The sequence below is a fragment of the Salvelinus alpinus genome, chromosome 6 (genome assembly GCF_045679555.1).
Source record: "Salvelinus alpinus chromosome 6, SLU_Salpinus.1, whole genome shotgun sequence".
Taxonomy (NCBI): Eukaryota; Metazoa; Chordata; class Actinopteri; order Salmoniformes; family Salmonidae; genus Salvelinus; species Salvelinus alpinus.
Window position 1 is genome coordinate 48,824,145 of NC_092091.1, and position 23,208 is coordinate 48,847,352.

Here is a 23,208-nt window from a genome sequence, read left to right on the forward strand (position 1 = left end):
GATCACCCTGCTCTATACAGAGCTACGGTGTCTATCTGCCCTCATCAGCTTGTGTGTGTGTGTGTGTGTGTGTGTGTGTGTGTGTGTGTGTGTGTGTGTGTGTGTGTGTGTGTGTGTGTGTGTGTGTGTGTGTGTGTGTGTGTGTGTGTGTGTGTGTGTGTCTGTGTGTCTGTGTGTGCGCGCGCGCAGCCTCAGCTTCCCTATTTAACATGGTTACAGATCCACTTCATTTCTCCCCACACTCTCTAATCGGGTTAATTCTACAGACTGGAGAGGGATGGAAACACACACACACACACACCACATACCCACACATGCGGTAGAAAGGGAGGATTGTGATGGTTGGGAACCATAATCTGACAAAGTGCTATTTAAGACTGTTCCAGTATTTTATGGGTGTTCTTTATTGGCTAACGTTCAGTACAGTGATTCAGACGTGAGGTATATGTTTTGGTACATTGGGTTAGTTATATGTGACTCAGAGACAAGCCGAGACACCACATCATGTAGAGAGAGTGATCGGGGTAATTTGATCATAATATTGCAATATTACTGTGGGGACCTGCAGTCAGTCACTCTAGATAGATTCCAAATATACTTCATCCGCACACACAAACACTCACACAGGCGCGTGCACGCACACACATGCCTCTCCTCCCCTTCTCTCCCTCCATCCAGCTCCTCCCTCCCCTGCTCTACTCACCTGTCCTGTTGATCTCGATGATCTCCTCCTGGGCCAGAGGGCAGTCCCCTCCCCCCAGGCTGCCTGAGCTCACCATACCCGGCCCGGCAGTGGCCATGGCCAGGGCGTCTGGCTTGCAGTAGTTGGGCGAGCCCGGCATGGTGGGCCGAGGGATGTGCTTGCCCTTCCTCTTGGGCAGCTTCTGCTTGGCCATGGCCAGTGAGTAGTACATGCCAAAGTTGTTGACGATGACAGGCACAGGCATGGCGATGGTCAGCACCCCCGCCAGGGCGCACAGCGCGCCCACCAGCATCCCCGACCACGTCTCGGGGTACATGTCCCCATAGCCTAGAGTGGTCATGGTGACCACAGCCCACCAGAAGCCAATGGGGATGTTCTTGAAGTTTGTGTGTTTGGCGGCCGTAGGGTCGTCAGGGTCGGCACCGATGCGCTCGGCATAGTAGATCATGGTGGCAAAGATGAGCACCCCGAGGGCGAGGAAGATGATGAGGAGGAGGAACTCGTTGGTACTGGCGCGGAGCGTGTGGCCCAGCACCCGCAGACCCACGAAGTGACGAGTCAACTTGAAGATACGCAGGATCCTGACGAAGCGCACCACTCGCAGGAAGCCCAACACGTCTTTGGCGGCTTTGGAATCCAGGCCGCTCAGCGCCACCTCCAGGTAGAAGGGCATGATGGCAATAAAGTCAATGATATTGAGGGTGCTACTGAAGAACTCCTTCTTGCAGGGGCAGAAGATCACGCGCATCATGACCTCAATGGTGAACCAGATGACGCACGTTCCCTCCACATAGGTGAGCCAGCCATCGGTCACCACCTCGTAGACTATCTCCTGACTTGTCACATTGCCCACCGTCACGTTTTCTGTTTTGTTGTAGATGGTGTTGAAGGCCTCGTGCGTCTCCAGGCAGAAGGTGGTGATGGAGATGAGGATGAACAGAAGGGAGAGGAACGCACAGTACTGTAGGAGAGAAGAGAGGGAGAGAGAAGGAGAGAGAAAGATGGTTAGGTTCAAGTTTTTTTTACTTAGTTGCCTGTTACAGGATTATGTTTCTTGGGCTCATTGAATTCTCACCAAAGGATCACATCGATTTACAGATGAATGTCATTCACAAACTGTATCACAGAAAACATGCAGCAACAGAGGTTAACCTAAACTGCAAAAAAAAACAAAAAAAACACCAATGGTTCCCACTTTGCATGAATAGATCTGTTTTACACAGTTTTAGGTCTAAAGCCAACGATTACACAGGCACTCTGATGAACTCACCGTTCAAGTGAACAAACCACATACCCAACCATGCAGTCAGGATTGGGGAGTAACGGATTACAAAAAATTGTGATTGTAATTCGTTATGTTACCAGCAAAATATTGTCATCAGATTACAGAGACTTTTGAAAAACTAGATGATTACTTCTAGGATTACTTTTACATTCAGAAAAGACGTTTGCACAAAAATTATTTGACACCTTTCTGTTTTTTCAATAACATTTTCAGCGCAAATTTAAGTTTGTTCCGCCTGAGCGAGTGACCACAAGTCAGAGACCAATATGATGACACACAAAACTAGCTGAAATCACCCAGTTCTGCCTCAAGGACAAGACTCATAAATGTCAAACTGCTAAATAGGTCATTAGAAGAAGATAAACATCGTCTTCTTCTAATGATTACCAACAACGATGAGACAGGGAGGAGATGAGGGCTCTGGGAATGTGGTGCCAGGAAAATAACCTCTCACTCAACGTCAACAAAGCTAAGGAGATGATCGTGGACTTCAGGAAACAGCAGATGGAGCACCCCCCTATCCTCATCGATGAGACCGAAGTGGAGAAGGTGGAAAGCTTCAAGTTCCTCAACGTACACATCACTGACAAACTGAAATGATCCCCCCACACAGACAATGTGGTGAAGAAGGCGCATCAGCGCCTCTTCAACCTCAAGAGGCTAAAGAAATTTGACTTAACACCTAAAACCCTCACAAACTTTTACAGATGCACAATTGAGAGCATCCTGTTGGGCTGTATCACCGCCTGGTACGGCAACTGCACCGCCCACAACCGCAAAGCTCTCCAGAGGGTGGTGCAGGCTGCCCAACGCATTACTGGGGGCAAACATCCAAAAATATCATCAAGGACATCAACCACCCGAGCCACTGCCTGTTCACCCCGCTTTCATCCAGAAGGCGAGGTCAGTACAGGTGCTCAAAGCTGAGACAGAGAGACTGAAAAACAGCTTCTATCTCAAGGCCATCAGACAACTAAACAGCCATCACTAGCACATCAGAGGCGGCTGCCTATAGACCTAGATTAGGAATCACTGGCCACTGTTAGAAATGGATTACAAGCCACTTTAATAATGTTCCGTATCTTGCATTACTCATCTCATATGTATAAACTGCACTCCACACTATTCCACGGTATCTTAGCCACTTTTAAATTGTGTTTACATATTGCATCACCCGTTTCATATGTACAGTAGAAGTCGGAAGTTTACATACACTTAGGTTGGAGTCATTTAAACTGGTTTTTCAACCACTCCACAAATTTCTTGTTAACAAACTATAGTTTTGGCAAGTTGGTTTGGACATCTACTTTGTGCATGACACAAGTAATTTTTACAACAATTGTTTACAGACAGATTATTTCATTTATAAATAATTGTATCACAATTCCAGTGGGTCAGAAGTTTACATACACTAAGTTGACTGTGCCTTTAAACAGCTTGGAAAACTCCCAAATATGATGTCAGGGCTTTAGAAGCTTCTGATAGGCTAATTGACATCATTTGAGTCAATTGGAGGTGTACCTGTGGATCTATTTCAAGGCCTACCTTCAAACTCAATGCCTCTTTGCTTGACATCATGGGAAAATCAAAAGAAATCAGCCAAGACAAAATAAAATAAAAAGTAGACTTCCACAAGTCAGGTTCATCCTTGGGAGCAATTTCCAAATGCCTGAAGGTACCACGTTCATTTGTACAAACAATAGTACACAAGTATAAACACCATGAACCACACAGCCGTCATACCAATCAGGAAGGAGACGCGTTCTGTCTCCTAGAGATGAACGTACTTTGGTGCGAAAAGTGCAACTCAATCCCAGAACAACAGCAAAGGACCTTGTGAAGATGCTGGAGGAAACAGGTACAAAATATCTATATCCACAGTAAAACGAGTCCTATATCGACATAACCTGAAAGGCCGCTCAGCAAGGAAGAAGCCACTGCTCCGAAACCGCCATAAAAAAGCGAGACTACGGTTTGCACATGGTGACAAAGATTGTACTTTTTGGAGAAATGTCTTCTGGTCGGATGAAACAGAAATAGAACTGTTTGGCCATAATGACCATTGTTATGTTTGGAGGAAAAAGGGGATGCTGCCAATTATTGGGCTAGCTAGCTAGCTAGTAATGTTAGCATATCAAACATGAACGTTCACCCCTCTCATACGAATATAAAAGTACATTTTTATTAATTTAATGTAAGTCAACACCGTTGAGCTTCCCTTTTTCTAAACTAGGGCGACAATTTGAGAATGTAACAAGTTGTTAATGCAATTTCAGATGAAAAATCAATAAAACTAGTTTAAAATATAATGAACATGTCTACATTTCAGCTGTTTCAAAAACATTACTCTGCTAATAGTATTTTTACTGTATGAATGTTGGGCTCAAGGACACAATTCTGTTTACACTCCCCTGCTTAGAGGGGGGGGGCATCTGTCGGACGTGTGTCGTGCGCGACCTCCGGAGGTAGCATTCGAGACGTGAGAAATACGCAAGTTTACATTACAGTAGTTTCTCTCGAGAATAGATACCATTAGAATCTCTCGAAATTCTCCTTAATTCTCGTCAATGAGAATAGACACATAGCTTTGGCCAATCAGCTGACTGTGAATGTAAATAAAATATTTGCTGAATGAATGTTCTCTGATAGGTAGCTATATCCAGTGAAGGGTGCTGTGCTGCGTTTTGTGTCATTGCAGTGGTACTGTAGTGTGCATTCAGACCTGTGCTTCTGATAAAAGATGGAAGATAGGTGGTGCCAGACACCACGAACAACAGACCAAAAATACACACTAGAGAGAGAGGGGGGGATTAGAGAGGAAGAGAGAGAGAGAAAGAGGGATGCAGCTAAAACTGTATGGACATCCTGAATGCTGCAATCTCATTGACGCTGCACTGAGACAGAAAGAGAAATGGTGAGAGAGGGAGAGAGAGAAAGAGCTGGGGGAAAAGAGACGCGGAGGTAGAAAACGGTGAGAGGGGGGTACAAGATGGAGTGCGACTGTACAGTAGAGGCAGAGAGAGGTGGAAAGAGGAAGAGGGAGATGAATAGAGAGCGAGGGAGAGAAAGAGAGAGAGAGAGATGGGGTTTAGTGAGTTCCGACGCTGTGGGCAATGCGCGGCCACCATTATGAAAACAGACATGTCATGTTCGCCTTCACATAGATAAATGTCTATCGATTGAGCCGGCGTGCCTGTTTAAAGCACCAGGCCTTTTCTCCTCTTGGCCCCTCTGGATCAATAGTATCTGATCATCTCAGGCACACGGAACCTCACTCTCTCTCACACAACCGACCTGAACCCAAACTAACTCAACCCAGCTTCAACCCAACCCAACCTCAACCCAGCCTAACCCAACCCAACCTCAACCCAGCTTCAACTCAACATAACCTAACCCAACTTCAGCCCAGCCTCAACCCAACCTAACTCAACCAAGCCTCAACCAAACTTAACCTAAACCAACCTCAATCTAACCCAGCCCCAACCTAAACTAACTCAACCAAGCCTCAACCTAACCAATCCGCAACTCAGCCTCAAACTATGGCTGGGCAATATACTGAATTAATTAGATTCATTCGAATGTATGTTTTAGCACGATATTCCAAATGCCTGTATTTTTTATGGGGGTTTATGTCCACTTGTTCTCGTGTTGTCTTTTTGGTCTCGCTCCTTCTGCTGTGACTGTGCAACTTCCAATTTACACACAAACACCAAAGTCATCCCCCTGCCACTGAGAACAACAAATAGGAAAAATAACTTCTTCCTCTCCGACAACATGCGGTTTTTACTCGCCATTTGCGGTTTGGTCCAACAGAACCGCTCATATGGACGCCGAAACACATTGAGACATTATTTTACAATAATAAACGAAAACTTAAAGATGCACTATGCAGAAATTGCTCCCATATTTCCGGGTTGCTAAAATTCTAATAGTTTGCCTAATTTCAGTTTATGTGAGAAAACAAGCAAGTATAGTGTAGAGAATCATTGTACCGTCTAAACTGCTGTGAAATATATTTTCGATTAACAAAAGATATTGTATTTTTAAGCTTAAACCAAAAGTAAAAGACGCAAAAACGAACACTTAAGAACAAAGTGGACAGGCTAGCATGCTGTTCAAACAGTGGGAGATGGACAGAAGGGTGTGTTCATACCAAATGCAACTGTTCTACCTTGTTAGATAGCAAATAGATCCAAGTTGGCTAAACTTTAAATATAAAGATTAGCTGGCTACTCACTAGCACATGGGATTGTGCTTCAGAGATTGCTTTTGAGACCTGTGTACATTTTCTATAATGGCTGCTACAAGAAGTTGGTCATTATTAGTGATTGTGCATTATGCATGGTTCTGGTAAAATTTGTAACAAAAATGGCATTTTCATAGACAGTTAAACTAATTTGATAAAATAATTGCATTATTGTGGAAGATAGCCAAAGTATAATTTCACAAGCCCTGAATTCATTAAATTATTGTTGACTGTTTCAAATGCAGTGTATTTGACCTTTACTTGTACAACAAAGCTTATTTAGAGAAAACATTTTAAAAAATCAAGATATACACTACCGTTCACAAGTTTGGGGTCACTTAGAAATGTCCTTGTTTTTGAAAGAAAAGCAAATTTTTTGTCCATTAAAATAACATCAAATTGATCAGAAATACGGTGTAGGCATAGTTAATGTTGTAAATGACTATTGTCAGATTTTTTTATGGAATATCTACATAGGCGTACAGAGGCCCATTATCAGCAACCATCCGGGATTCCGGGATGCTGGCCTTCTAGGCAGAGTTGCAAAGAAAAAGCCATATCTCAGACTGGCCAATAAAAGATTAAGATGGGCAAAAGAACAGACACTGGACAGAGGAACTGCCTAGAAGACCAGCATCCCGGAGTCGCCTCTTCACTGTTGACATTGAGACTGGTGTTTTGCAGGTACTATTTAATGAAGCTGCCAGTTGAGGACTTGTGAGGCATCTGTTTCTCAAACTAGACACTAATGTACTTGTCCTCTTGCTCAGTTGTGCACCGGTGCCTCCCACTCCTCTTTCTATTCTGGTTAGAGCCAGTTTGCGCTGTTCTGTGAAGGGAGTAGTACACAGCGTTGTACGAGATCTTCAGTTTCTTGGCAATTTCTCACATGGAATAGCCTTCATTTCTCAGAACAAGTATAGACTGACGAGTTTCAGAAGAAAGTTATTTGTTTCTTGCCATTTTGAGCCTGTGATCAAACCCACAAATGCTGATGCTCCAGATACTCAACTAGTCTAAAGAAGGACAGTTTTATTGCTTATTTAAACAAAACAACAGTTTTTAGCTCTGCTAACATAATTGCAAAAGGGTTTTCTAATGATAAATTAGCCTTTTAAAATTATAAACTTGGATTATCTAACATAGCGTGCCATTGGAACACAGGAGTGATAGTTGCTGATAATGGGCCTCTGTACGCCTATGTAGATATTCCATAAAAAAATCTGCCGTGTCCAGCTACAATAGTCATTTACAACATTAACAATGTCTACACCGTATTTCTGATCAGTTTGATGTTATTTTAATGCACTTTTGTTTGTGCTTTTCTATCAAAAACAAGGACATTTCAAGCGACCCCAAACTTTTGAATGGTAGTGTATATTCTGAATCTCCCATAAATTTGAAGGGAAAAAAAGGCCATATCGCCCAACCTCTCTTTCTCTGCCTCGCCCTCTACCTCGCCCTCTGCCTTTCTCTCTGTCTTTCTCTGCCTCAGTCTCTATATGCCTCTCTTTTTCTGCATCTCTCCGGCTCTCCCTCTGCCCCTCCCTCTGCCTCTGCATCTCTGCCCCTCTGTCTCTGCCCCTCTGTCTCTGCCCCTCTGTCTCTGCCCCTCTGTCTCTGCCCCTCTGTCTTTGTCTCTGCCACCCAATGAATTCCCTTTATGTAACACATCATTACAGTCACTTATATACATGTGTGTGTGTGTGTGTGTGTGTGTGTGGTGTTGCTGCTGTTTCCCCCTCTGCAGCGTTCCCCTCCCCTCCTCTCTGTTCCCTCGCTATCCTCTTCCTCCTCCCCTTTCTTTCACACAGAAATCTCCCTCTCTCTCTCTCTCTCTCTCTCGCTCACTTGCTCGCTCTCTACCTCTAGATCTTTAGCTCTCCCATACCTCCACACTCCTCTGTCTCTCTCTCTCTCTCTCTCTCTCTCTCGCTCTCTCTCCCTCCCCTTCCCTCTCTCTCTGGTCTATGCAGTAAGCTGCCTGAATGTATCGGGGTCCTTCCAGAGCCCTGGCTGCAGAGTAGCAGTCGTCTTGCGAAATGCCTGCTCAGATCTCAGTATAGAGAGAAACACGTACATCTGGATAGGGAGCTTGCATGTCATACTACACAAACATAAAACATACATGCACAAGCACACGCACATACAGGTACACACATACAACAAAATCCCTCTAATTTCCCAAAATATTCAAACCTAAACACACTCAACCGACATTATGAGTATCAAACCAACCCAGCCCAAAATGACAAGTGGCTCCAGTGTATATATACCTTTACTACAGTACATTATATTATAGACGTCTTTGAGGATGTGTCTCAAATGCAGCAGTCGGGGTCAATCTTCTCATGACAGATTAATTTTAAAAAACACAGCCCAAATGAGTGGTCTGGATGCTCCTGGGGGAGCTGCTTGATTCCCCCAGCCTATTAACATGAACTCATTTAACAAGCCTCATCTCATCTCACTGTGGCCTGGAAACGCTGATGATGAGGAGACCCGTTTCCGTGCCGACTAGAGACACCGCCGAGCCCATTGCCTGTGATGTCACCTGCCTCGCCTCGCCATCCTAAAAGCACTCAAGCTCCACTTTTGGGGACACTTTTTTTTGTATGTGTTTGCAAATCTCGTTTCTCTTTCCATTGGATCTTTCTCTTTCTGTTGCTTTATCAAACATTTAACGGTTCCCTCCATTGACATGCATGTTTTATTATAGATGGTGTGAGTATTTGTGTGTGTGTGGAGATGTTTAACTATACTTGTGAGGCAAGAAGTCCCCACAAGATTGGTTAACAAACAAACATTTGACCAACTGAGGACATTTTGCCAGCTCCCACTTGGAAAAAGGCTAATTCTATTTAGTTTTGGGTTAGAATTAGTGTTAGGTTTAGAATTAAAGTTTGGGGTTAAAGGTTAGGTTTAGGAGTTAGGTTTAGGGTTAAGGGTTAGGGTTAGGTTTTGGTGTTAAGGTCAGGATTAAGGTTAGGTTTAGGGTTAGGGGTTAGGGAAAATATGATTTGAGTGTCCACAAGCTAAAACAAGAGGTGTGTGTGTGCATGCATCTGTGCGTGAGTGTGTGCATACGTGTGTGTGTGCATGCATGCATGTGTGTGTGTGTCTGTGTGTAACCTTGGCTGGAGCAAAAGCCTGCCATTCCCCTGGCCATTGCAGTTGCAGGGTGAGATTTTCCCTTTTTCTAGCAGCTCACAGGCCCCTACTATCCTCCTAACCTTTAGTCCATGACTGTGCCTTCAACTCCTTACTTCCTCAGTCCTTGTTTCCTCCATCCTTGTTCCCTTGGAGGAACAGATCAAAGGTCCCTCCCCTCTGACCTCCTCTTCGAAAACGCTTTGAGAGGGAGGCGAAGAATGGAGGAAACAATGATAGAGGAAGCAAGGATTTGACAGCTAGTGATATTTTCAGACACAGGAGGAAAGTGTGCTGAATGAACCCTGTAGGTTCATTGAGCACATCATGTCTTAAAGCTCCCTAGGGAGTTCCTGAGATGATACTGTATGGCTGTGTCCCAAATGGCACCCTATTCTCTAGATAGTGCACTACTGTTGACCAGGACTCATAAGGCTCTGGTCAAAAGTAGTGCACTATGTAGGGGAATAGGGTGCAGGGTCCTGGTCAAAGGTAGTGCACTATATAGGGAAAAGGGTGCCATTTGGGATGCAGTCAGACTAACAACACACCTACTGATGGAGATGGACTGGCAGACGGCCCTTCTGGTAGAGGTCAAGTCAGAGGGATGGCCTAATCTCTACCTCCACCCTTCTCTTGATGTGTATGGGTTTAAAAATGGTGGAAACTCTCCTCCAGCCAATGCTTACACCAATCCAATTATTTTAAATGCAAGCAGGGAAGGGTGGCGAATGGGGATGCATGGGCCCTGGTTAAAAGTTGTGCACTACATAGGGAACAGGGTTCCATTTCAGACACAGCCCTGGTCTACCTGACCCAGATGTAAGAGTGACAGTGACGAGGGTAGTGCTGCGAGGAGAACCCTTAGTAGTGGGTTTTCAGTCACACTGAGACAATGGGGTTGTCTTGAAGGCTATATTGTTCTGAGCTCCGACACACACACACACACACACACACACACACACACACACAAGCAGTGAGTCTGTCAGTCAGTCACACACACACACACACACAGACAGACAGACAGACTAAACACTGCAATGGTCTTAACATCAAACTGAACACTGCAATGGTCTGAGGACATCTTTAAACACTGCACCAATATGAAAACCCTCGACATTGCAGCAGAGTAGAGGAGGAGGGGGGAAGAGAACAGAAATAGGAGAGAGGGAGAGAGATGAGGGGGAGAAAGAGAGAGAAGGGGGAAGGAAGAGAGAGAGAGAGGGGGAGAAAGAAAGAAAGAGAGAGAGAGAGGGGGAGAAAGAAAGAAAGATAGAGAAAGAGAGGGAAATGACTGGACCGATGTCTAAGAGAGAGTAGGAATTAAATTAAAATGTAGGATGAAGGTGGCGCTGATGAATAAATTGTTGTTTTCATAAATAAGTGATTATTGACAGTGGTTACGTCTTATGAATAAACGTGTGATATCAGTAGATCTGTCTGCCTGGAAAAGTGACCAGCAGGAATACTTAAGAATTAGAAATGACATTTGAAAGCTCTTAGGTTTGTCAATGGACATGACGTGGGTGTTTCTAAACAGTTTTTGGGGTATTTTTGGTATGTTATTAGGATCCCCATTAGCTGTTTCAAAAGCAGCAGCTACTCTTCCTGAGGTCCACACAAAACATGTCATAATACAGAACATCAATAGACAAGAACAGCTCAAGGACAGAACTACATAAAAAAAAATGTAAAGGCACACGTAGCCTACATATCAATGCCTACACACAAGCTATCTAGGTCAAATAGGGGCGAGACATTGTGCCGTGAGGTGTTCCTTTACCTGTTTTTTGGAACCAGGTTTGCTGTTTATTTGAGCAATATGAGATGGAAGGAAGTTCCATTCAATATAATACTGTATGCTTTCTTGAATTTGTTCTGGATTTGGGGACTGTGAAAAAAACCCTGCTGGCATGTCTGGTGGGGTAAGTGTGTGTGTCAGAGCTGTGTGTAAGTTGACTATGCAAACAATTTGGGATTTACAACACATTGTTTCTTATAAAAAAGAAGAAGTGATGCAATCAGTCTCTCCTCAACTCTTAGCCAAGAGAGACTGGCATGCATAGTATTTATATCAGCTCTCTGATTACAATGAAGAGCAAAACGTGCTGATCTGTTCTGGGCCAGCGGCATCTTAACTAGGTATTTCCTTGCAGCACTGGACCACACAACTGGACAATAATCAAGATTAGACAAAACTAGAGCCTGCATAACTTGTTTCTTTGGAGTGAGATGTCAAAAAAGCAGAGTATCTCTTTATTATGGACAGACATCTCCCCATCTTTACAACCATTGAATCTATATGTTTTGACCATGACAGTTTACAATTAAAAGGTAACGCCAAGTAATTTAGTCACTTCAACTTGTTCAACAGCCACACCATTCATTACCAGATTCAGCTGAGGTCTGGAACATAGGGAATGATTTGTACCAGATACAATGCTCTTAGTTTTAGAGATGTTCAGGACCAGTTTATTCCTAGCCACCCATTCCAAAACAGACTGCAACTCTTTGTTAAGGGTTTCAGTGACTATATTAGCTGTGGTTGTTGATGCGTATATGGTTGAATCATCAGCATACATGGACACACATGCTTTGTAAAATGCCAGTGGCAGGTCATTGGTAAAAATAGAGAAGAGTAGAGGGCCTAGAGAGCTGCCCTGCGGGACACCACACTTTACATGTTTGACATTAGAGAAGCTTCCATTAAAGAAAACCCTTTAGTTCTATTATATAGATAGATCTGAATCCACGATATGGCAGAGGTTGAAAAGCCATAACATATGTTTTTTCAACAGGTTATGGTCAATAATATCAAAGGCTCCACTGAAATGTAACAGTACAGCTCCCACAATCTTCTTATTATCCATTTCTTCCAACCAATCATCAGTCATTTGTGTCAGTGCAGTACATGTTGAGTGCCCTTCTCTATAAGCATGCTGAAAGTCTGTGTTGTAGCATTGTATTTGGTCAAACACATTTTTTCCCAACAGTTTGCTAAGACCTGGCAGCAAGCTTATAGGTCTGCTGTTAGAACCAGTAAAGGCCACTTTACCACTCTTGGCTAGCGGAATTGCTTTGGCTTCCCTCCAGGCCTGAGGACATGTAAGGCTCAGATTAAAAATATGACAGATAGGAGTGGCTATAGAGTCAGCTACCATCCTCAGTAGCTTTGTCAATGGCAGGTTGTCAATGGCAGGAGGTCTGTCATTATTGATTGATAACAATAATTTTTCTACCTCTCCCACTCGAACTTTACAAAATTCAAACTTGCAATGCTTTTCTTTCATTATTGTTTTTTATGCATGAATACAATTACTCTGTCACGTTCCTGACCTGTTTTCTCTTGTTTTGTATGTGTTTATTGGTCAGGGCGTGAGTTTTGGGTGGGCAGTCTATGTTTTCTGTTTCTATGTTGGTTTTGGGTTGCCTGGTATGGCTCTCAATCAGAGGCAGGTGTTTGACGTTTCCTCTGATTGAGAGTCATATTAAGGTAGGTTGTTCTCACTGTTTGTTTGTGGGTGGTTGTCTCCTGTGTCAGTGTTTGTCGCACCATATGGGACTGTCTCGGTTTTTGTAGTCTGTTCCTGTTCGTGAGTTCTTCGTGTTATATGTAAGTTCGTCGTTCAGGTCTGTCTACATCGTTTGTTGTTTTGTTAGTTATCAAGTATAGTTCGTTTTCGTCTTCGTCTGTTTTTGTTTAATAAAATATCATGTCATTTCAAAACGCTGCGCCTTGGTTCAATCCCTGCTCCTCCTCTTCGGATGAAGAGGAGGAGGAAAACCGTTACATACTCACTGTTCATTGTTGGCATTTCCTGCCTAAGTTTGCCCACTTCGCCAATTAAGTCATCTTTAAAATAATTGGCAACATCAAATGGTTTTGTGATGAATAAGCCATCTGATTCGATGACAGATGGGAGTTGAATTTGTCTTTCTGCCAATAACATCATTTAAAGTACTCCAACGTTTTTTTCCATCATTCTTTATATCATCGATCTTGGCTTCATAATACAGTTTCTTCTTCTTTTTTGTTGAGTTTAGTCACATCATTTCTCAATTTGCAGTAAGCCAGTCAGATGTGCAGCCAGACTTATTTAGCCACTCCTTTTGCCCCATCTCTTTCAACCATACAGTTCTTAATTCCTCATCAATCCATGGAGCCTTCACTGTACTAACAGTCAGTTTCTTAACAGGTGCATGTTTAGCAATAATTGGATACAGCTTTAGAACAAAGTTCTACAGTATTCGTAAATAGTAAAAAATGTGATCGATACATGTGGATGATCTTGTTCCTGTAGAGTTTGTAAACACACTGGTAGGTTGATTAATAACCTGAACCAGATTACAGGCACTGGTTACAGTAAGAAGCTTCCTGTTGAGCGGACAGCTTGATGAAAGCCAGTCAATATTCAGGTCCCCAAGAAAGTAGACCTCTCTGTTTACATCACATAGACTATCAAGCATTTCACACATATTATTTAGATACTGACTGTTAGCACTTGGTGGCCTATAGCAACACCCCAAAAGAAAAGGCTTTAGATCTGCCAAGTGAACCTGCAACCACAACACTTCAATAACACTTGACATACTGTAAGATCTTCTCTAAGCATTACAGGGATACGGCTCTGAATATATACAGCAACACCTCCCCATAAGCATTTCTGTCTCTTCTATAGATGTTATATCCTTTTATTGCTAATGCTGTATCATCAAATGAATTATCTAAGTGAGTCTCAGAAATAGCTAATTTATTAATGTTATCTGATGTTATCAAGTTATTGATTTCATGAACCTTATTTCTAAGGCTACATATATTAATATGGGCTATTTTCACACCTTTCCTGGGTAGCTATTATGTCTAGACATAATACTGAAAAGAGCAAACAAAGCAAGAGAAAAAAATATACATTCAGCAGTCCATTAATAATTTGCTGTGTGTGTGTGTGTGTGTGTGTGTGTGTGTGTGTGTGTGTGTGCGTGCGTGCTGCGGGGTTGAATCTACGAACCCATAGGCTTGGCTCTCTCATCCATTCCAGGCTTCTGGGAGGGAGGGTGAACAATGAGCCTGTCATAGCGGATATAAGCAATGTTCCCACACACTCTGGCAGCTTTCATGACTGGGATCAGTTCTTTCCTCTTCTGGCGCACAGCTTCAGGATAGTTCTTGTTGAGGAAGATATACGTTCATCTCAAGTTCTTGTCTCTTTCCAGAACAGCTACCTTGTCCTTGAACCACAGGAACTTGACCACTATTGTCCTGGGCCTGTCACTTGGGCCGGTGGTGGGTTTTCCAGTTCTGTGGGCGCTCACCACTTCAATATTTCTGTGGTCCATCTTCAATTTCTCAGAGATCATTTCCCTCACTTTGTCCTCAGACTCCATCCCTAACCCCAAACCCAAACCCAAACCCAAACCCTAACCCTAACCACCAACCCCAACCCCAACCCCTAACCTTAACCCTAACCCTAACCCCAAACCCTAACCCCTAACCCTAAACCCTAACCCTAAACCAAACCCTAACCCTAACCCCTAACCCTAACCCTAACCAGACCTTATCAAAAATATATTATCGGTGCTGGATAGGTGAGACAGCTAGGAGTATTTGGAAAGACAATGTGATCCTTTCTAAGACATACCTTCATACCTTCATACCACATGAGGCTACTGAGGAGAAAATGACTCTTAATAAAGTCCGGAACGGAGCAAATGGCATGGCATCTGGAGACCATGTATTTGATGTACTTGATACCATTCCACCATTCTTCCCAATTAAGGGGCCACCAACTTCCTGTGCTTCATACCGACCTGGTACCGTCGCGGGGTATTCGGTTAAACTGGCACTGAACAAGTAATCCGAAGTTTAGCAACGCTAACAAGTACATATAAAATCCCATAGTGAATGCTAGGTAAATGCTAAGGAGCACATTGCAAAACTTTTATACAGTCTCTGACAAAACTATTTGCAGGACAGACATCCCAGCCCATAAAGTTCTACAAATAACAAAAAAATGCTACTCATAGTTTGCTGCACACACAAAACAAATATTAGAGAGCAAGCCTCTTGTTTCAGGTGGGGATTCCCTGCTGTTACCAAGATAAACTTGATTTTGCAAGAAGCTCACAACTTGTCTAGATAATTAGCTACTAAATTAGCAACCCAAATGCACAATTGCAGAGAATTTAGCACATTTTAGACAGTTCACTTAATAGTTATAAGATACTGTATCTAGCTGGCAAACATTTAGTTGTGAATTCCATACTGTAACTAGATCACCTGGCGCTTACTGCACAACAGTGATTGACTCACAAGGCTCCGGTCTCTCGTCTGTGTGCTTGTAAACAAACACCATGTGACTGGGGACTACCGGTAAGCTTCATAATGAAAAATAATGTGACAGCTGAAATGAAGAACACGATGTGCTTTATCTCCCAATGTATTGCACAAGTTGACTGCAGGTATTTACTTAAAAAGTAGCTACAAATATTCAAATGTATTAAAAAAACTTCAAAGAAATAGTTAACGGTTTTGAAAAAACATCCCGTGACTATTTCCAAATACCCCGGGTATATGTTATATACGGTATGCCACCCAAGCCTATCCCGAATGTCTAATTTTACCCACATTCTTACCTAAACTATTTCTAATCTAAATCTGAAACAAGCACAGACTTCATCATCATCATCCCCATAGCTCTCTCTGTTTTGCCCTCCCTCTCTCCGTCTCGCTCTCTCTCTCTACTCCCTCAAAGTTAATCTCTCGCTCTCTTTTCTTTTCTCTCCTTTCCCCTCCAATCTAGCCCTCTCCCTCACTCACCGCTCACTCAAGTCCAAGTGACCTCATTTTCATTAAAGCCTCCCCAATCTCACAGCTCTCCTATAGCTTCCTCTCCTCCTCTTCTCTTCCTCTCATATCGTTCTCTTCCTCTCCTCTCCTTCTCTTCCTCACACTGATTTTCCTTTCTGTTTCGCCATCTCTGGCCCACTTTAATTGAAAAACAACTTTAAGAACCCTTCATAAAACCTTCTAAAATCCTCCATAGATGCTTCACAAATAATTTATAAGAAAAAGTCATGAGCTTCAAAGTTGTTTGTTTAATAGTAGGACGGCCATCTCTTCCTCTCTTCCTGTCTCTTTTATTGTTCTCTCTTCCCTCGTCATGGTAACTCTACCTCTCCTTTTTAATCTCTTAGTGCTTCCACCTTCTTTAACTCCTCTTTCTTTCTTTCTTTCTGTCTTTCTCCTCTCATTCCTCCCTCTCTCCTCTTTAACCCTTCCATTGTCTAGTTTGAATAATACATGTGCTTGGAAACATTCCACAGTCCACTGACATGCACACTGGCCATTAGGCAAACGGGTGTTCCCTCCCCCTAAAAAAGGCATCTTAACAAATTACAAGCCTTTTTGGCTTCTTGAAAGAAACTAAGTGGTCTCAGGATCAAGACGTTCGTACACACACACACACACACACACACACACACACACACACACACACACACACACACACACACACACACACACACACACACACACACACACACACACACACACACACACACACACACACACACACACAGGTCTGCTTGTATATAAAAGAAGACATAAAAGTGGATATTAACAACATTCTCATTAATGGTCTCTCACTTAATAAGAGAGAAAAAGGAAGAGAGAGAAAGAGAGATAGTTAAAGAGATTGGGAGAAAGAAAGAGAGAGGGATTGAGAGAGAGGGAGGGACTGAGACAGAGTGAGTGAACGAGAGAAAGGGGAGAGAGAAAAATAGACAGAGTGAATGAGGGAGAGAGAGAAAGATAGATGAGAGAGAGAGAGAGATACGGGATAAAGGAAACGAGAGGTGGCAGGAAAGGAGGAGTGATGAGAGAAGGGTAGGAGAGGAGGAAAAGAAGAGGTAGTGAGGTGTAAAAGGGAAAGAGAAAGAGAGCTTGGGACAGCAGATCACAACAGACTATTAGCATCAATTAGGCTGTATGGAGACGAGCCCACAAGTCATCACAAGTCATCACAGTCAGATCATACAGCACAGCACAGCACTGATCTAATATCACTGAGGGGGAGGGAAACCGAGAGCGAGACAGAGAGAGAGAGGGGGGAATCAGGTTAGACTAGAGAGAGAAAGTCAAGAGAGGTAGCAAGAGAGATGTGTGCACCCTAACTATGTGAATGCTGGTGATCTAGGGTGCACTGTCATTTAGAAGGGTGTTCCATGAAACTAAACTCATCCCTTACTGAATGTGAACAGCTCATGAGACCACCTAGCTATCTATTTATTCTGGTACTTTAAGATCCCTTTATTTGTCAATTGTACACGAGGTCCAACCGAAATTTGACTTCTGCTTTCTCCCAACCCATCCAAAAGACACATGCATATAGAGGCTGGAGAGGTAAGAGCAGGGGTTGCCACACTGGGCACACATGGAACAGTTGTTAACTGCCTTGCTCAAGGGCACAACAGCAGGCGATGGCATCTAGGATTTGATACCAGCAACTCTCCGGTTGCCAGCTCACTTCCACCAGATCTTTCCCGTCAGATCCGGGATCCAAACTTGGCAATCCTCCGGCTGGTGGCTCGCCTCTCTAACAGCTAGGCTACCTGCTGGCCCTATACATGGACCTACAGTGTCCTTCCACAATATAGTCATGATAGACTAGTCAATAACTCAATGCATGTTGTTACCATAACATGAAATGACAAACAAAAGGTACGTTTCCTGTGGCCTAGATGGTCCAGCGGTCCGTGCCGCCGCCTACAACAGCACACCGATATGCGTTTGAATCAGAGTAGTTGACCCACTGTCTATGTGACACACTCTCTCCTCCTATCCTTTCCACTTTCTCGCTCCTCTCTGTCAAATAACATTTTGGGGTGGGGGGGTTCCAACTACATGTCATTGTATTTGGCCAAAGTGTCCCAAATGACTAGCCACTGACTGGTCACTAACACCCCAGTACAGAGGAGCTGAAAACTTTGCTCTCTATGTAAACAAAGAAAGAACACGAGATTAATATTGCAGTTATATAAATATTGCAGTGCAATACAACAAATGGGCTAGCCCAGAGCCCAAATACAGGGAGAAGATAAGTTATTCTTATAATGGAACAGCAACAGTAAGATACCTACAAACACTGCCCTCTATCTGTGTGTGGCAGAACTAGTCCTCTCCTGTTCCTAGGGTGGTACTGTAGTGCATTGGAGGTATCTTTCTCTCTCTCTCTCTCTCTCCCTCTCTCTCTCTCCCTCTCTCTCTCCCTCTCCCTCTCTCTCTCCCTCTCCCTCTCTCTCTCTCTCAGCACTAGCACTGTGCTATATTCATATCCCAGACATTAGACAGCCCCAGAGCTGTGGAGTGGCTCTCCAGAGTAGTAGCAGTGAGTCGGAGAGAGGAAGAAGGGACGGAGAGAAAGACGGCGAGTGGAGATGGAGAGAGAGACAGACCGAGAGAGAGGAGAGATGAGGAGAGACTAGAGTTGCTACCTAAAACATCCCAGCCGGCTAAACACTAATGCACTGAACCACCTCTTCCTGTCTGAATAGACAACACAACACGCAAGTACAGTTGATGAGCAAGAAGTGGAGGCAGAGTAAAACAAACACACACAAGCACACACACACTAGCACGGGAAGTCTTAACGTGAAGAGACGCAGGACACTCTTCGCCTGTCCCCATAAGAACCCTTGTTGGTTCCAAGTAAAACCCTTTTTGGTTCCAGGTAGAACCATTTTGGGGTTCCATGTAGATCCCTCTGTGGAAAGGGTTCTACATGGAATCCAAAAAGGTTCTACATGGAACCAAAAAGGGTTTTACCTGGAACCAACAAGGGTTTTTCAAAAGGTTTTCCTATGGGGATAGCCAAAGAAAGCTTTTAAGTTCTAGATAGCACCTTTTTTTCCCTAAGAGTGGAGACACAAACCAATCATAATGCACACACACAAATCACACACACCTTGGCCCAACCCAACCCCCGGTGTGCAGTTGAGGCCAAAGCATAAAACATAGATCATAGACTAGAGGACAGAGCATAAAGACTAGAGTATAGAGGACAGCCAGGCCCAGGCAGCATCCAGGCAGGCAGCATCCAGGCAGGACACAGCGTTTATTGACACCTCATGGGGAATAACTGATGCAAATGTAAAGAGAAGCTATTTGTAGTCCGGTCACCTCCATGTCGCTCCAGTCAGCCTCACCCCACTGTAAGAACATGCACACACACACACGCTGGCGTGCACACAGCACTGTAAGGACACACACACACTCTCATCACTGTAAGGACATGGTCATGACGTCAGCTCCGTTTGAGCTGAGGAGGGGACACTGACATACTGTACATTAGACCCACTACAGTTCATATTCTGCTGAATCATTTTAAGCTATACGTGTGATGTAATATACTGTAACCTAAACCTGGTCAATACACTATATACTATTAGCAATATACACTGAGTGTACAAAACATTAGGAACACCTTCCTAATATTTAGTTGCACCCCCTTTTCCCCTCTGGACAGCCTTAATTCTTCTGGGCACAAGGTGTCGAAAGCGTTCCACAGGGATGCTGGCCCATGTTGACGCCAATGCTTCCCACAGTTGTGTCAAGTTGGCTGGATGTCCTTTGGGTGGTGGACCATTTTTGATGCACACAGGAAACTGTTGAGCGTGAAAAACCCAGCAGTGTTGCAGTTCTTCACACAAACCAGTGCGCCTGGCCCCTACTACCACGCCCCGTTCAAAGGCACTTAAGTCTTTTTTCTTGCCCATTCACCCTCTGAATGGCACACATACACAATCCATGTCTCAATTGTCTCAAGGCTTAAAAATCCTTCTTTAACCGGTCTCCTCCCCTTCATCTACACTGATTGAAGTGGATTTATAAAGTGAGATCAATAAGGGATCATAGCATTCAACTGGATTCATCTGGTCAGTCAATATCTCTTGACACAATGATGAAAATAATCATGGCCTCTAAACCTTCAAGCTGCATACTGGATCCTATTCCTACTAAACTGCTGAAGGAGCTGCTTCCTGTGCTTGGCCCTCCTATGTTGAACATAATAAACAGCTCTCTATCCACCGGATGTGTACCAAACTCACTAAAAGTGGCAGTGATAAAGCCTCTCTTGAAAAAGCCAAACCTTGACCCGGAAAATATAAAAAACTATCGGCCTATATCGAATCTTCCATTCCTCTCAAAATTTTTTGAAAAAGCTGTTGCGCAGCAACTCACTGCCTTTCTGAAGACAAACAATGTATACGAAATGCTTCAGTCTGGTTTTAGACCCCATCATAGCACTGAGACTGCACTTGTGAAGGTGGTAAATGACCTTTTAATGGCGTCAGACCGAGGCTCTGCATCTGTCCTCGTGCTACTAGACCTTAGTGCTGCCTTTGACACCATCGATCACCACATTCTTTTGGAGAGACTGGAAACCCAAATTGGTCTACACGGACAAGTTCTGGCCTGGTTTAGATCTTACCTGTCGGAAAGATATCAGTTTGTCTCTGTGAATGGTCTGTCCTCTGACAAATCAACTGTACATTTCGGTGTTCCTCAAGGTTCCGTTTTAGGACCACTATTGTTTTCACTATATATTTTACCTCTTGGGGATGTTATTCGAAAACATAATGTTAACTTTCACTGTTATGCGGATGACACACAGCTGTACATTTCAATGAAACATGGTGAAGCCCCAAAATTGCCCTCGCTAGAAGCCTGTGTTTCAGACATAAGGAAGTGGATGGCTGAAAACTTTCTACTTTTAAACTCGGACAAAACAGAGATGCTTGTTCTAGGTCCCAAGAAACAAAGAGATCTTCTGTTAAATCTGACAATTCATCTTGATGGTTGTAAAGTCGTCTCAAATAAAACTGTGAAGGACCTCGGCGTTACTCTTGACCCTGATCTCTCTTTTGACGAACATATCAAGACTGTTTCAAGGACAGCTTTTTTCCATCTACGTAACATTGCAAAAATCAGAAATTTTCTGTCCAAAAATGATGCAGAAAAATTAATCCATGCATTTGTTACTTCTAGGTTAGACTACTGCAATGCTCTACTTTCCGGCTACCCGGATAAAGCACTAAATAAACTTCAGTTAGTGCTAAATACGGCTGCTAGAATCCTGACTAGAACCAAGAAATTCGATCATATTACTCCAGTGCTAGCTTCCCTACACTGGCTTCCTGTTAAGGCAAGGGCTGATTTCAAGGTTTTACTGTTAACCTATAAAGCGTTACATGGGCTTGCTCCTACCTATCTTTCCGAGTTGGTCCTGCCGTACATACCAATACGTACGCTACGGTCACAAGACGCAGGCCTCCTAATTGTCCCTAGAATTTCTAAGCAAACAGCGGGAGGCAGGGCTTTCTCCTATAGATCTCCATTTTTATGGAACAGTCTGCCTACCCATGTGAGAGACGCAGACTCGGTCTCAACCTTTAAGTCTTTACTGAAGACTTATCTCTTCAGTAGGTCATATGATTGAGTGTAGTCTGGCCCAGGAGTGTGAAGGTGAACGGAAAGGCTCTGGAGCAACGAACCGCCCTTGCTGTCTCTGCCAGGCCGGTTCCCCTCTCTCCACTGGGATTCTCTGCCTCTAACCCTGTTACAGGGGCTGAGTCACTGGCTTGCTGGTGCTCTTTCATGCCGTCCCTAGGAGGGGTGCGTCACTTGAGTGGGTTGAGTTACTGACGTGATCTTCCTGCCTGGGTTGGCGCCCCCCCTTGGTTTGTGCTGTGGTGGAGACCTTTGTGGGCTATACTCGGCCTTGTCTCAGGATTGTAAGTTGGTGGTTGAGGATTTCCCTCTAGTGGTGCGGGGGCTGTGCTTTGGCAAAGTGGGTGGGGTTATATCCTTCCTGTTTGGCCCTGTCCGGGGGTTTCTTCGGATGGGGCCACAGTGTCTCCTGACCGCTCCTGTCTCAGCCTCCAGTATTTATGCTGCAGTAGTTTATGTGTCGGGGGGCTAGGGTCAGTTGGTTACCTGGAGTACTTCTCCTGTCTTATCCAGTGTCCTGTGTGAATTTAAGTATGCTCTCTCTAATTCTCTCGTTCTCTCTTTCTCCCTGAGAACCTGAGCCCTGGGACCATACGTCAGGACTACCGGGCATGATGACACCTTGCTGTCCCCAGTCCGCCTGGCCTTGCTGCTATTCCAGTTTCAACTGTTCTGCCTGCGGTTACGGAACCCCTACCTGTCCCAGACCTGCTGTTTTCAACTCTTAATGATCGGCTATGAAAAGCCAACTGAGATTTATTCCTGATTATTATTTGACCATGCTTGTCATTTATGAACATTTTGAAAATCTTGGCTCTCTCTAATTTTCTCCTTCTCTCTTTCTTTCTCTCGGAGGACCTGAGCCCTAGGACCATACGTCGGGACTACCGCCCGTGGTGACTCCTTGCTGTCCCCAGTCCGCCTGGCCTTGCTGCTATTCCAGTTTCAGCTGTTCTGCCTGCGGTTATGGAACCCCTACCTGTCCCAGACCTGCTGTTTTCAACTCTTAATGATCGGCTATGAAAAGCCAACTGATTTATTCCTGATTATTATTTGACCATGCTTGTCATTTATGAACATTTTGAAAATCTTGGCTCTCTCTAATTTTCTCCTTCTCTCTTTCTTTCTCTCGGAGGACCTGGGCCCTAGGACCATGCGTCGGGACTGCCGCCCGTGGTGACTCCTTGCTGTCCCCAGTCCGCCTGGCCTTGCTGCTATTCCAGTTTCAGCTGTTCTTCCTGCGGTTATGGAACCGCCACCTGTCCCAGACCTGTTGTTTTTCAACTCTTGATGATCGGCTATGAAAAGCCAACTGA

At 44.0% G+C, this 23,208-nt stretch overlaps 1 protein-coding gene across 4 annotated transcripts in view; it reads right to left on the reverse strand.

Annotated features, from left to right (window-relative positions):
* LOC139577586 (voltage-gated potassium channel KCNC1-like) overlaps window positions 1-23,208 on the reverse strand; it is a 123,955-nt gene that overhangs the window by 68,597 nt on the left and 32,150 nt on the right. For all 4 annotated transcript variants that reach the window (XR_011675339.1, XM_071404703.1, XM_071404702.1 and 1 more), the window contains exon 2: window positions 704-1,664. Coding sequence is in view for 3 of the 4 variants with exons in the window: in XM_071404703.1 (XP_071260804.1) it covers window positions 704-1,664 (961 nt within the window). In the remaining variant the exon portion in view is untranslated. The remainder of the gene's footprint in view (window positions 1-703; window positions 1,665-23,208) is intronic.